At 37.8% G+C, this 15,807-nt stretch overlaps 1 protein-coding gene across 7 annotated transcripts in view; it reads right to left on the bottom strand.

Moving 5' to 3' along the window:
• Positions 1 to 15,807, bottom strand: part of KDM6A (lysine demethylase 6A) — a 126,003-nt gene that overhangs the window by 32,024 nt on the left and 78,172 nt on the right. The window contains exons 10-17 of one of the 7 annotated variants that reach the window (XM_049767150.1): positions 12,189 to 12,315; positions 7,057 to 7,155; positions 6,702 to 6,921; positions 6,009 to 6,143; positions 5,409 to 5,564; positions 4,769 to 4,864; positions 2,697 to 2,800; positions 1,447 to 1,837 (exon numbers count right to left, since the gene is read on the bottom strand). In XM_049767150.1, coding sequence (XP_049623107.1) covers positions 1,447 to 1,837; positions 2,697 to 2,800; positions 4,769 to 4,864; positions 5,409 to 5,564; positions 6,009 to 6,143; positions 6,702 to 6,921; positions 7,057 to 7,155; positions 12,189 to 12,315 — 1,328 coding nt within the window. Of the gene's footprint in view, positions 1 to 1,446; positions 1,843 to 2,696; positions 2,801 to 4,768; positions 4,865 to 5,408; positions 5,565 to 6,008; positions 6,144 to 6,701; positions 6,922 to 7,056; positions 7,156 to 12,188; positions 12,316 to 15,807 lie in introns of all 7 variants that reach the window. The other 6 variants (XM_049767152.1, XM_049767147.1, XM_049767151.1 and 3 more) reach the window with 6 other exon arrangements.

Raw genomic sequence — 15,807 nt, 5'->3', positions numbered from 1 at the left:
ACCAAAGTTCATAAAATCCAGCAATGTTTTAGAAATTTTTGTGACTTAATTTTTCCCTCAAAGACTACTAGGCAGGCAGTTTTCTTTACCTCCTTCAGTTTCTAATTTTTCACTCTTTGTCATCTGCACAAATTAGGAACTATATTCCAAAACTCTCAATTTCTGCAAATGGAGAATACTGGTTATATGCCCTCCTAAATCCTCTGCATTTTTCCATCACAGTCACATATCATGGTAATTGATGGCACTTGATTTTTTTCACATTTAATGTAATATTTTATGTTTCTTATGGTGTCACTATAAACAAAGTCACAACTAGAGGCCATAAATTGACTGGTCAGGCAGCAGAAGCAAGATCTAGATCTGTGGCTTTAATGGGTTATTTACAAAAATCACAAGACAGAGCAAAACATTGGAATTGGCTAGTTTCAAGTTATTTTTATAATTTGGGCTGGAGGAAAAGGGGTAATGCCTAGTTGCCTGGCACCTGGAGGGGGGGAAATTAAGGCAAGTACTTAAGTACTTAATTAAGGCAACTACTTCTTTAATGGTTCCTTATTCCTTCTACCAGAATGAATATTTATCACTTGTGGTAGTACATCAAGATAGGCAGCATTTAAGAAATGAATTGAGCAAGATTACAAAGGTGCTTATGATGTTGCTGTAAATTAACAGTGGATTTGGGAGAACTGTATGATCTATTTTCTTTTTCCTTTGGAAATTTCTAAGGTTACATGTATACTTGTATATAAGGGAAAATAAACTACATACACACATATAGACTGAGTTACAATGAAGAAATAACATTCTTTGTTTTGTTTTGTTTTGTTTTGGGGTCACACCCTGCAGCGCTCAGGGGTTACTCCTGGCTCTATGCTCAGAAATCGCTCCTGGTAGGCTCGGGGAGACCATATGGCATGCTGGGGTTCGAACCAGGGTCCGTCCTGAACATTCTTTTTGTTTTGGTGCCACACCAACAATTTTCAGAGCTTAATCCTGGCTGTGCAATCAGGGATCACTCCTGGTAGAGCTTGAAGGACCATATGGAGTTCCAGTGATTGAACCCAGGGTTGGCAGCATACAAGGTAATAACAGTGCTGTACTACTGCTCTAGCCAAAGAAGTAACAATGTAGTGCAATAAATGCTTATGAAACATTTACATTTCTTTCTATTTCAAAAGGCATAAAAAGGGCCCGAGAGATAGCACAGCGGTAGTGTGTTTGCCTTGCATGCAGCCGCTCCAGGACGGATGGTGAGTCAAATCCTGGTATCTCATATGGTCCCCCGAGCCTACCAGGAGTGATTTCTGAGTGCAGAGCCAGGAATAACCCCTGAGCACTGCTGGGTGTGGCCCAAAAACAAAACAAATAAAAATCAAAATGCATAAAAAAAACAAATGAAGAACTATAATGTAACAAAGCAAAGTAGTTAAGTCTTTTTCTTACCTGAGTGGAGTTAGACAGTTGGTTTTTCCACGGCTCCTCTGCGCTGCTGGTCAGGTTTGTGCGGTTATGAGGTAGAGTGAGTGCGTTTCGCTGCACGTAAGGCACGTTTCCATTACTACCACTTCCTATTGTGTGATTATTGCCTATCAAAATAGTGTCTGTACTTCCCAGTGTTCTTGATGTGCTACAGGGAACATGGCCTGCAGACAAGGGTCCATTGACTAACGGCTGCCCAGGGCAGCCAGGACGGACTCCAGACTGAGAGACACTAGGCATTCTGGTCAGAGCAAGATGTGGCTGCTGGCCAGAGACTGAGTTTGTAGGCAGTGATGAATCAGCTGTTGGCCCATTAGGAATTCCAGAAAATCGTACCTGTGCAAGTCCTGTTTGTCTCATCTGTCAAAATCCAAAATAAAAATAAATGCTACTTGTATTTCTCAGAGGAGAAAGAATCAAAATAATGACATTATATAACCAGTTAATATCTAATCTAACCATAAGTTAATTTTTATACTGAAAAATACACACATTAAATGCAATAAATTTTGTCCACTGATATTTCTCAGAAAAGTAGATCTTACTCACTTTAAAAGGGAAAACCAAACATTTTGTAGAACTAAAGAAAGCAGCTGAATCTTAGAAAATTATTCTAAAATTTACAGGTCTTTCCCCTGATTACAAAAAGGGATCTCAACATATTATTCTTCTATATTTCTATGCCAGATATTCCCACATAAACAAGACTGTAAGGCTCCTCCTTCATTTTTAGGATAGCTTGTTTAAAAGTAAATTCTTAGAATGCATGCAAAAATGGGATGTAGAGGCCAGTGAAGTGGCGCTAGAGGTAAGGTGTCTGCCTTGTAAGTGCTAGCCAAGGAAGGACCACGGCTCGATCCTCCGGCATCCCATATGGTCCCCCCAGCCAGAGGCAATTTCTGAGCGCTTAGCCAGGAGTAACCCCTGAGCATCAAATGGTGTGGCCCCAAAAAAACAAACAAAAAAAATTAATTAAAACAAAAAACAAAATAAAAAAAATGGGATGTAATTAAATAAAATGCCAAATCTTGTGTTTAAAATTAATTTAACCTACCTCCCCCAAATCTATCTATTTTAAGAAGCACAAAAAACTAAAATCTACCAAATATTTATATAAAGTTGCAATGGGAAAAAAGATACCCTAAAATAATGTTCCAGTCAATAAAAATACTCAAAATGCTAACATATTTTAGGGGGAAATGCTATTTATATACATTTGGTATTGCTTCATTAAGACAAACTGATGTTCCAGGTGTTCTAGCATCAGTTTCTGTGCTGGACTTAAATTATCTCTATTTGCATGGAGCTGTTCCAAGTGCTAAAAAAAGGAGAATATAACCAAAGATATATATCTAAGAGACAAGTTCATGATTCTAACCTTTCCCTAAAATGATTAAACTTAGCATTCTTGTCTAGTCAAAGATACTGATTTTGATAAAGTGAAATATGATGAAGATTCCTTAGAATTAACATTGCCTTGGCTTCTATGTTCTGCTTGTTTGAGGATGTGAATTATAGGCTGTTCCCCTTTCAGAGGTGTCTGATCGTAGCCAGGATGTGGACAGAAGCTATCTATTTTGCTAGATAAACATTCCTCACCAGGGGAATTATATTTCTGGAATGTCACAGGGGATAATACCATCCTGTAACAGGAAGGCAACATTGCTGTTTAAGTGCTCTGAATGTTTAAACTTGTTATCATTTGATTTACTTGCGCACTCTTTGAACTATGACACATTTTTTTGAACTCCCAGGCCATATAAAAGCCCAGAACATCTGATGTTCTGGGTCCTACCACCAGCCTGGACCCCAGGGCACTGGTCTAATAAATCACGCTGTGTGACTTACATTGCTGTCCTGGGTCTGTGTCTCTCAAAATTTAGATTGGTGGATGTTCTCAGACCCTAACAATTTCTGAGCTAAGTAAGCAACCTCAAGATAAAAGCTTATGACTACTGCTAAGGAGAAAGCCCCAACCCCTTGCACCACAGAAAGCTTTCTGCCCTTTATTTACTTTTAAATATAATCACCTAAGGAGGGGGAGGGGAGAATTAGCAACAAAGAACTAAACATTCGCTTTAAAATCTTTATTTTATAATACATTTTTTGTTTCTAAATCACACTCAGTGGCACTCCAGGGATCACTCTTGGCAATGCTGGAGAACGAACTATATGTGGTATCAGGTACTGAGTCAAGGTCAACTCTGTGTAAGGCAAGTGCCTTACCATAACATAGTATTTCTCTGGCCCATCTGATATAAAGGAACATGAAATTATGTTCAGAGGTACACTATTTTCAACTTTTATAGAATGTTCTTTAAGGTTTAAATGCATAGTAATAAGAATATTTAAAGGAGCAGTATTTGGAGTAAGAAAAACATTTTTTAGTGACGAAGAAGTGGGTCAGGAGTTATCAAATCCAGTGTGCTTAGTGGCTACTCCCAGTGGTTATTCAGGGACCATATTACGATACCAGAGACTAAACTGGTGCCAGTTGCATACAAGTTAAGTTTCTTAAACCCTATACTATATATCCCTCTAACCCCTGGACTAGGGAAACTTTAAAGACATGACTATCTAAAATTGATGGTCTATTTAAATAACAGTATAATATTATATTTAAAAATGTTGAAGGTCTGGAACGAAAGGTTCATAAAATCTACACATCAGGGCCAGAGCAATAGCACAGTGGTAGGACATTTGCCTTTCACCAGGCTGACCCAGGACAGACATTGGTTCGATCCCCAGCATCCCATATGGTCCCCCAAGCCAGCAGCAATCTCTGAGCGCATAGCCAGGAGTAACCCCTGAGCGTCACCAGACGTGGCCCAAAAACCCAAAAAAAAAAAAAAAAATGTACACAGCATACGTAATCCTTTCCCATTCATGTAAAAAGTAATGTATACAAATAAAAATAATGTGAAGATAAAAACATATTAGGTTGTATATGTACGATGTATGTATGGAAAGATAAGCAAGAACTGAGTAACACTGGTTATCTATTTGGAGGGTAACTAAATAGAAACAGGAATTAGGAGTATCTACCTTCTATTAATATTTATTCAGCTATAATTCAAACATGTGGAGAATCTGTAATTAATAAAAACTAAAAGCATGTGCAGAACCAAGAATTATTTGGTAAGTGTGGTTTTATTTTAATTTAAGTACGTACTAGTTGAGTCATACTGGTATTTACCTTTAAAAGTTAGACTTTTTAAAAAATTCAAAATTTACTACCTCTGGTCTTATTTAATAGGAAAAATAGCCAAAAACTTATCTCACATACCTGCAATTTCTGTGGTGTCATGCACCATGAATGAGCTTGTTGCTGTACTGGAGGATGTGACACTGCATGGCCACTACCCCAATTATCAGCAGCATTCTGAGGAAAATTGATTTAAAAAAAAAAAAAGGTGAAGAATATTTGGTTAGAGCCATACAAATAATGACTAATGGAAGTCAAATGACTGAGTTGGAATATTTACATATAAAAACCATGACATCAAATTAGTTTAAAAATAACTTTACATGCATAATAAATTTGGGACTCATAAAAATTAAAACATTATTTAATAAACCACCCCAAAAAAGGCCCACCCCTAAGCTATGGCCCAAATAACTAGTCTAAACATCACACTATTTACTAGATCCAGAATTAAATTTATTTCAATGTCAGTAGAAAGTGATGATGAAAAGTGTGTTGAAATCTTAACGGCAGGGAGATGAATAAAATGATTTGATGAATGCAATTTTATCCCTAATTTCTATATTTAATATGATGCTAAGAATTTGGGATGGAAAAACTCAAACCCTTCACTCTGATGTCCACAGATTAAAAATAAAGAACAAGATGTTCAAACTGCAATGGCCAGAGCAGTTGAGATTTTCTTTTTGATTGGGATTTTCTAATTCTCTAAAATATATACCTTTGTTGGACTAGATGTTCTTTTCCTCTTGGCAGGACTGGACAGGTCATCTACTTGGCTAGAAGGAATCATGTGTAGTGGCAAGGATTGCTGTGAAATTGGTGTTTGACTGAGGCCTAATACAGGTTCAGTATTTGGATGATGAGGTTTACATGCCTAAGAATCACAGAAGGAAGACAAAAATAGGGTTCTCTATATTCTTAACTCATTCCTTCAATATCATAAAACTTTACAAGCTCTATATTGTTCAAAGCTATGTGGACATCACTGGTAGCTATTACTGAAAATCAAAATCAAATGAATTATCAATGGAGAAGTGTACCTTCCTTTGAAAACCTTGCTCTGAAACTTAGATTGCTGTAGATTATAAGAAATTTCATTCAAATGCATGAAAATGCACAAAGGCTCTAAATTGGCACCCAAAATTTCTTCCCATATCAGAGGGAGTTTTATTTTGAAGAACTGGTTTCCCTTCACAATTATTTCAAAAGGCTCTTGATTAGTAAAAGCACCCTGTGCTTATTAAAATATGCTTGACCACTACCAACTGAAAAGAACCCTTAAAGCTGGGCACCTGCAGAATATAACCCAACTTCTCACCTGCTGTGCTGTGTTCATGGCACCCTGCCTGGAGGTAAGCTCTGCGGGGATTGGTAGGCTCCATGCCTCCTCAATACTAGGAAGTAATTTAGTTTTATTCTGTAGACTACCTTGTGGAAGGTTACACAACTGAGCCTAGGAAAAATTATGTAAAAAGCAAATTTAACACAAGCCTACTTGAGTAAGACCAAGTCCACTAAATCTTCCTAAATGCTATATTAACTAATTGTTCTTAAAAGAAAATAAGATTCTTAATTTGGGGTTTCAGAAAGATACTAAGTATAAAGAGGGTAACCAGAATATAAACCTTTGTGAGAATTAAAACAAAGGGGCGAGCTCTGTGTTCAGAGTTCTCAAAGCTGTCTCCTCATGAAACTCCAAGCAAGAGTGAAATGCAGTGTTTGTGTTCTTTTATCTAAAATGCTATGATAACTTAAAAATGTAGACAGTACATAAAAAAAAAACTTATGCAAACTAATATGCATCAACAGAGTAAATGTGCAAAATAGTGAATTATAATACTGCATATCATACTTAAATGAAAAAAAAGGTAAAATATTACAACCTCTGGTATGTTTCAAATTATGGAAACAAATTATATCAAAACACAACTAGACAAACTTTCCAACCACCCTCCTCCTGCCTGTCATGGGGCAAACATGAGCTTCTGAAAAACCACTCAAAATTTTTTACCTGTAAATACTTAATTCTTGCTGCAAGTGCAGAGGTATTATTACAACTATTGCTTCTGGTTGCATTTAAGTAGCATTTAATGGCATCCTGGGGCTGGTTGCAGGATTCATAGAGTGTGCCTAGGTCCATCCAGGCTGCAGCATGACCATGGTCCAATTGCACAGCACAAATATAGGCCTGTAAAGCATCCATTGGCTGATTTTGCTGCTGATATAGCACACTGGAAAGAGAAATTAAATGGTAAGAAAACTTGAGAACTTAACTTCACAATAACAGAAAAAAAAGTATAATATATAATATGATAATTTATGTATATCTATCAATTAAAATATCATTATTTTAAATAAATTCTTACCCTATTGAACACCATGTATCTGCACTTGCTTCTGATTTATCAATCGACTGCCTGTAAGATATAAAGGCATCTTGAACTTTCCCAATACTTGAATAGCACCTGAAAATGGAGGGGTAAAAACAAAATCAAGAAAATTTCATCAACCGATTAACTTATTAATTTGCTAAAAGGATGAACTATAGAATCAGTAACTTAAACTTATAATAATCTAACATATTATCTATGTCTTTATACAACTATAATAAATTACATTACAAATAACCCTTCTATAAAATAAAATATAGTCTGCCTGGTGTTAAAATTTTATTTTCTAACCATGAAAATAATACAAATGCAAAATACAGTTAAAATCAAGTTAATCATCAAAAATATTTCAGTGGCTTAAGTTTAGTAGTTCATGATCAGTAAGGGTAACAATGTTAGTGAATCAAAGATAATGTTATTTTCTTAATGCAGATGTACCTGACAGAAATAGAAAGCAGTTGAAACACCACAAATAGAGAAATGACTTTTCTAGGAAGAAAAAAATTCTAGACCCTATCTTCAAGTAGCTTAAAATTTAGTTGAAGATTGGACACATTAGAAATGTCACAATGCCACAACAAGAACAATATAAGGCAAGAGTGGGAAATGGTAAGAATAAGGGATTTAGATATGTAGAAGATGCTATTTTGTTTAGCTCAATGATTCCCAATTACCAGGCAATGTACAACAATGCAGTCAAGAAACAATATAGAACAGCAACTTATACATTCATTATGTTTTCTTAATTATCTTTACTTGACCATTTTTTCTCTGATTCTCATAATTACTCTTACATTTTTTACTGACTCATAGAATCCTATGGTCTGGGAACCACCAATTCAGGTGGAAAAGAGAGAGCATTTCAAAATGATGTTTGAGTTGCATTGGTGGTATAGTGGTGAGCATAGCTGCCTTCCAAAATGATGTTTGAATACTGTAAGCAAACTGTGGTATGACAGCAAAGATACAGAAATCATTCAATTTGTTTTGTATGTGGGATGCCAGATTTGATCCTCAACACCCAAACATCACTAGGACCAACCCTAGAGGTTGTGTAAGGTGGTGGGTTTTTTTTTTTTTTTGGGGGGGGGGGGGGATTAAACTTTAGGTATTATTAAGAAAAAAATTCTAGAGAGTACAGTGGGTAGGGTATATGATCGGCACATAGTCAATAGTCAATACGGGTTTGCTCTCTGTAACCCATTATAGTCAGTCCCCTGAGCACCAATAAAAGTGACCTCTGAGCAGAGGTAGAATCAATCTCTGAGCACACCAGGCGGGACTGTAACCTAAAGTAACTGGGAAAGGGAAGAGGCACAGAGCAGAGGCAGCTTGTAGAAAGTTGGAAGCATTAAGAGGTGAGTCTCATGGTCATTACCAGAAGGAATAGAAGGAATTGTGGAGAAGAAATGTAGTTAAAGGTGAAAAGAAGGAAAATATTGAAAGATGGACAGAAGGAAAGGTAAAATGGAGGAAATAATTTATGGTGTGAATAAGGAAAAAAGTAAGGTAGAACAGAAGGAAAGGGGAAAAGGCAGGAAAGGAGGAAAAGTAGAGAGGAGGAGAGAAGGAAAGATGTTAAGCTGGGCCAATGATAATAAAGTGATCTCTGATCTCTGGATGGGTTGCCTGCTGTTCTCCCCTGCTGGTCAGTGATTAACAGCTGAGGAGAAGCAAAACCCAAATTAAAATACAATGAGTGCAAACACAATGTTGTATGTTGTGATCTATGAACAAAACTGCAGGTGTAATTACTTTTTCACTGCTTAGAAAGTGCAGTATTGTAAATATAATAAAAATTAACATTTATTATATTTTTCATTAATTTACAACCAAAAAAAAAAAAAAATAGAAGTCGCAGAAGCGATCAAATAGTCTTAAATGAAAGCGCTAGATGTCTAGGTAGGGAAAGTGCGTTGACCTGAAAGTTCATACTATGTGGTATGCCTGCGCAATAAACCCTTAGTCGCAGAGCGCAAAGTTTCTTAAAGGGGCCTAGTCAGTAAGGAGGCGGAACACTGCAGATGTCAAGTGGTTAATGGCACCTGCACCAGGGTGGGCCTGAGGTTAAACTCTACATTGCAGTCTGTGGGTCTCTGTGTAGGCAAAGTTATTGATGGTATATTGCTTCTGTAGCACTGTATATGTGTGTATACATTTATATATATACATACATTTATATATATACATGTATATATAAAACAATGATGTCAAGAAAAGGAAAATTGGGCCCGGAGAGATAGCACAGCGGCGTTTGCCTTGCAAACAGCCAATCCTGGACCAAAGTTGGTTGGTTCGAATCCCGGTGTCCCATATGGTCCCCCGAGCCTGCCAGGAGCTATTTCTGAGCAGACAGCCAGGAGTAACCCCTGAGCACCGCCGGGTGTGGCCCAAAAACCAAAAAAAAAAAAAAAAAAGAAAAGGAAAATTGACTCGGAGTGTAGAATATTTAAAGAACAGTGACTTTTGATTACTTTTTCATGCAGTACAAGGAAAGAGCTGTGTCTGATATGACAATAGTGTCTATGTTCAAAGAATACAATTTGCGTCGACACTATGAAACTTAACATAAAGACAAATATGTTGGTCAAAGAGTGAGAAAAGATAAAATATTAAAACTGAAAACGACATTAGTAACTCAGCAAAACACTTTTGTGAAGCAGAAACAGCTAAATATTTCATCACTGCGAGCAAGTTTTCAAGTTGCCAAGCTAATAGCATGCACTGGCAGACCATTTGTGTAAAGAGAATTTGTTAAAGAATGCCTTCTTTCTGTTGCCAAAGAGATGTGTCCAGAGAAGGCCGATTTATTTAGTACATTGAGTCTTTCAGGACCTACAATTACAGGGCGAATTGAAGAAATGGGAGACAATTTGCATCAGCATTTACAAAACGCCACCACAAAACTTTCATATTTTTCTTTGGCACTTGACGAATGCAATGATGTTCATGATTCTGCACAGGTTCTAATTTTTATTTGTGGGACAAATGATTATTTCATAGTCACAGAACAGCTTGCTGCATTGCAAAGCATAAAAGGAATAACTACAGGTGAGGATATCTATGAAAAGGTTTGCCGAACTGAATGGTTTGGAGCTGACTAGCCAGCATGGCAACCTGATGGTGCTCCTAGTATGGTGGGGTCTAACAAAGAAGTAATTGCTTGCATTAACCGAGAGATGGACAAAAATAACCATTCTCAACCAACAGCCAAACACTGCCTCATCTACCAACAAGTGCTGTGCTGTAAATAACAGAAATGGAACTCTGTTATGAAAATTGTGTTATCTTGTGTTGTCTTCATTAGAACTCATGCACTAAACCAATTTCAGGAATTTCTGTCTGAGCTAAATATTAACTATGAAGATGTTCTGTATCTCACAGAAGTCCATTGGCTGAGTCAAGGGAGAGTTTTGAAATGCTTCTATGAGTTAGTTCCACAGATTACAACTTTTCTGCTTTCAAAAAAAGAAGTATCAGAGTCAATGATGCAGAATGAAAATGGCACCTTGACTTTCTGACAGATGTAACAGAGCTATTCAACAATTTCAATGTGCAACTTCAAGGAAAGGGGAGGATCATCTGTGAAATGCAATCACAAGTCAAAGCATTTGAAGTAAAATTAGGTCTCATCAAACAAAGTGAAGGAGGAAAACTTCTGCCATCTCCCCACAACTCAAAACCTGTTAGTGGAAAAACCATTGGTTGCATTCCCAAATAAAACGTGTGGATTCATTGGGAATATTGCAAAAGAAGTTCCAAATTAGATTTAAAGAGGTTCATCTCCAAGAACCGTAACCCATTTTCTATTGACGTTGAAAATGTGGATATAATTTAACAAATGGACTGGCTGAACTGCAGAATTGTGACTCTGAAAGACACATTCAGGTCAAGTAGCCTTCTTAATTTTTATGTACCTCTCCCCTCTGAGACATACCCTCATCTCAGGAAAAAAAAAATCACTCAAAATGGCAACCACCTTTGGCAGCATTTATGTCTGTGAACAGACTTTTTCTAGATGAAACATTTGAAATCTCCCACCAGATCAACACTAACGGATGCACATTTGCATCATTTGTTACAACTAGCAGTGGCAAATATGGAACAGACATTGACCATCTCATTAGCCAAAAGCAGGCCTATAGTTCCCATTCTTTAATTTTACTTCATTTTAAATATTGTATTTGTTCCCATTTTGTTTCTTCACTTCAAAATAAGATATATGGGCCCGGAGAAATAGCACAGCGGCGTTTGCCTTGCAAGCAGCCAATCCAGGACCAAAGGTGGTTGGTTCGAATCCCGGTGTCCCATATGGTCCCCCGTGCCTGCCAGGAGCTATTTCTGAGCAGACAGCCAGGAGTAACCCCTGAGCACCACCGGGTGTGGCCCAAAAACCAAAAAAAAAAAAAGATATATGCAGTGTGCTTAGGAATTTGTTCTTACTATAGTCCAGTCCTCCAATGGTCTGATGGACAGTGAACTGGCCCCCTGTTTAAAATGTTTGAGGACCCCTGGTTTAGAGCATACTGGTGGTAGTAAAGTGAGGCAATGTATGCATGCACTGAACCTGCAGTTGTTAGCAAACAGTGCGGGAAGAGTGGGGAACATCTGGACCTCAGACCAGAGATGGAGTAGAGGAGCATAGTAGTTCTGGTAGCAGTAGTGTGCAAATAACTTCACACAGCAACACTACAAACTTAAATTCTACTATAACCTTATTGCCTAAACTATAATTAAAATAATAAATGTTAAAAAATTAATCATTTAATACTAATATTAAATATTAAGACAGAATGAGAAATTCACTTTTATACAGAAATATAGAAAAGATAGTATAAATCAGAAAGCCATTTAAATTATTTTAATGTGACTTCCTAAAAACCAGAAATAACTCAAAAATAAAATAACTCAAAATGCACTATCCAAAATAATATGTTCCAGTAAGAAGTTACGATATTTAAAAGTTCTTTGTTTTAACTTGAGAAATCTTACTATATTTTAAAAGAAAAATATACTAACCAACTTATAAATATAAATTAATATATTAGATAAGAACACAGATCCCTTAACTGTAATAAAAAACCATTCACGTGCCTGATAAATCTTACCTTCCAAGAAAATACCAAGACTGGCCAGAATTAGGATCTGCTTCCAAAGACTTTTGGAGATACTGAATAGCAAAACTTTCCTTGGTGGCTTTATCTCCTAGAAGATCCACAGTATGATGCATCCAACCTACAATAAAGAATTAAAAATATTTAACTAATGTAATCATTCTAAAACTATCAAGCATAAAATAAAAACAGTCGTTCCAAGCCTGACATCACATACATACTACCCAGTAATGTCACGGCTGGTAGCCTATAAACCCTCACACTAGAGTGAAAATAAAATAGTGCATTTAAGAGCCTCTAAGTTAGTTTATTAACCCAATGTTTATTTAAAAAATAATCATAAGGCTAAGTTGCTAAGAACAATAATTCATTGGCAACATATTCATAATTTATGAAAGACAAAACAAAATACCAAAGGTGCAAGAAAAGTACATTGAAACAACACTAACAATACAAGAATGGTAGAAGCTGGATACCAAAATGCTTAATAATAACCAACAAATTAAGATACTACATAATTTGACATATGTAGAATCTAAGAGTCAAATACATGGGAATCAGGAGATAGGACAGCTAACACCTGTGTCCATGAATCCATCCTGGGTTTGATTCCTGGCACAACATGATATCCTAAGCATCAACAGTGCAGCCTGGTTGTCCTTAGGACTGCTAGTTGTAGCCCGAAAATATATAACATCAAACAGTCCAAACTAAAAATTATAGGTCAATATTGCCAAAACTGTAACAATACTTAATACTATTAAAATCATTAATAAATAAAACTATTTAAATTAATGATACCTGCTGGAAATTTGTTTAAGAGAGTACATTTCAAGTGCTCTGATCATACACAGATACAAAAATGCTAAGGTGCTAGGGAGATAGCTCAGTGGTCAAGGGCTTAGGTTCAGGAACCTGAGTTGGATACCTTCTTCAAGGCCCCCAACTGTAAATGCCATGTTGGTCCAAGCCCCTAATACTAGACGTTAGCATTCAATCTGTAAAACCCATTGACTAATTCTGGGAGTTGACCCTGGAAACCCCTGAATCAACTGCATGGGAGTCGTCTCCTAATTCCCTTAATTAAAGAAAATATCTTTCCATTCAAAAATCACAAAACTTTTATACGATGGACTACTGTAAAGCAATGCAAAAGGACAGGTGATTCAGAATATTTTTATCAGGGGCCAGAGAGATAGCACAGCAGTAGGGCGTTTGTCTTGCATGCAGCTGATTCAAATAGAAGGTGGTTGGAATCCTGGCATTCCATATGGTCCCCTGTGCCTGCCAGGAGCGACTTCTGAGTGCAGAGCCAGGAATAACCCGAGTGCCACTAGGTATGACCCAAAAAAAATAAAAACAAAAAAATAAAATAAAATAAAAAAACCAAAAAACAATTAACCCCCTCCAAAAGAAAGAATTTTTTTTTTGGGGGGTTTTGGGCCACACCTGGCGGTGCTCAGGGGTTACTCCTGGCTGTCTGCTCAGAAATAGCTCCTGGCAGGCACGGGGGACCATATGGGACACCGGGATTCGAACCAACCACCTTTGGTCCTGGATCGGCTGCTTGCAAGGCAAACGCCGCCGCTGTGCTATCTCTCCGGGCCTGAGAATATTTTTTTTATCAATTTTTTAAATTTCAAGAAGGTATGCAGGGGCCAGAGACATATCTCTAAGTACTTTGAGATAGTTTGCATTTCAAAGCTCAGAGTGCACCAGTGTGTGTGTGTGTGTGTGCAAAACTGCACTAAGTTTAGGTAACACCACATCTCATCAGGCCTGAATGCAAAATCATCAGGCTCCCATGGCCTGCAAGGGTGTGTGTGTGTGTGTGTGTGTGTGTGTGTGTGTGTGTGTGTGTGTGTGTGTGTGTGTGTGTGTGCAAAACTGCACTAAGTTTAGGTAACACCACATCTCATCAGGCCTGAATGCAAAATCATCAGGCTCCCATGGCCTGCAAGAGTGTGTGTGTGTGTGTGTGTCTGTGTGTGTGTGTGTCTGTGTGTGTGTGTGTTTTAAATATAGTATTTTAACCTTTATTTGTTTATTTGGTTTTTGTGCCACACCCAGCAGCACTCATGTTTTACTTCTAGCTCTGTGCTCAGAAATTGCTCCGGGCAGGCTCAAGGGACCACACCAAATGCCAGAAATTCAACCCAGGTACATCTGGGGTCGGCTGCATGCAAGGCAAACATCCTATCAGTGTGCTATCACTGACCCCAACCTACAAGGTTGTGTGAAAATGCTATCTCCAACCCCACTGCAGTTCTCCTGGGAGTCCCTTTCTAAAATAAAAGTAAATACTTCATGTATTTTTGTTAATTACAAATTCTTCACCTCAGTTAAAATGTATATAGAAATTTCATTTTAAGGGACTGAAATGATAGCACAGCGGAAGGGCCTTGCATGTGGTAGACCCGAACAGACCCGGGTCGATTCCCAGCATCCTCTATAGTCCCCCAAGCCTGCTAGGAGCAATTTCTGATCACAGAGCCAGGAGTAATCCCTGAGCACTGCCAGGTGTGGCCCAAAAACCAAAAAAGAAATTTCATTTTAAGACTACAAATCATTTTAACTATATTTATTATAAATCTGTTCTTAGCACACAATATGATTTATTAAAAACAAGTTCCTATATACTTTTGTAATCTTTAGAAAAGGAGTAGAATTAGAGATTAAATTAAAAAACTAAAGGCTGGAAGGGAACCCAAAATCACCATGCAGGAAATTCCTCTGCATTTCCTATGTTCACTGCAGTATTTATAATAGCCAGAATCTGGAAACAAACCAAGTGTCCAAGAACAGATGAGTGTAGATAAATAAAGTGTGGTACATGTACACAACAGAATATAGTATGCAGCTGTTACAAAAAATGAAGTCATAAAATTTGGTTAGACATGGATAGGTATAGAGATTATTATGCTGAATGAAATGAGTCAGAGGGAGAGGGAAAGAGAATAATCCCACTCATTTGTGGAATATAAAAAAAATAAAAGACAGTATGTTAATACTATCCAGAGACAACAGTGAAGAGGGACAGGTGTACTACTCCATGGAGGAAGCTTTCCACAAAGAGTAGTGAATGCAGCTGGGGTCCTGAATAGCTTGCTGAAAAAAATGTGACAATGATAGTTGGAACTGATCACGCTGGACAAGAATTGGGTTCTGAAAGGGGATTAATAGTGCAAATCGGAGGGAGGGAAAGAAAGAGGGAGTCAGAGACAGGGGAAGGGAGGGAGGGGGAAAAAGGGAGGGAGGGAGATGTAGAGAGAGAGGGAGAGGGGGGAGAGAGGAGGGGAGGGAGAGAGGGAGAGAGAGAGAGGGAGAGAGAGGGAGAGGGAGAGGGAGAGGGAGAGGGAGAGGGAGAGAGAGAGAGGGAGAGGGAGAGGGAGAGAGAGAGAGGGAGAGGGAGAGGGAGAGAGAGAGAGGGAGAGAGAGAGAGAGAGAGAGAGAGAGAGAGAGAGAGAGAGAGAGAGAGAGAGAGAGAGAGAGAAGTAAAATGTCTGCCCCAGAGGTAAGCAGGGAAGGGTGAGTTGAAGGGAAACTGGGGACACTGGTTAAAGATTTAAAAAAAATAACATACGGGCTAGAAAGATAGTACAGTGGGTAGGAC

Source organism: Suncus etruscus, chromosome X, assembly GCF_024139225.1.
Source record: "Suncus etruscus isolate mSunEtr1 chromosome X, mSunEtr1.pri.cur, whole genome shotgun sequence".
In the NCBI taxonomy this organism is placed as follows: Eukaryota; Metazoa; Chordata; class Mammalia; order Eulipotyphla; family Soricidae; genus Suncus; species Suncus etruscus.
This window is presented reverse-complemented; position numbering and strand designations above follow the sequence as displayed.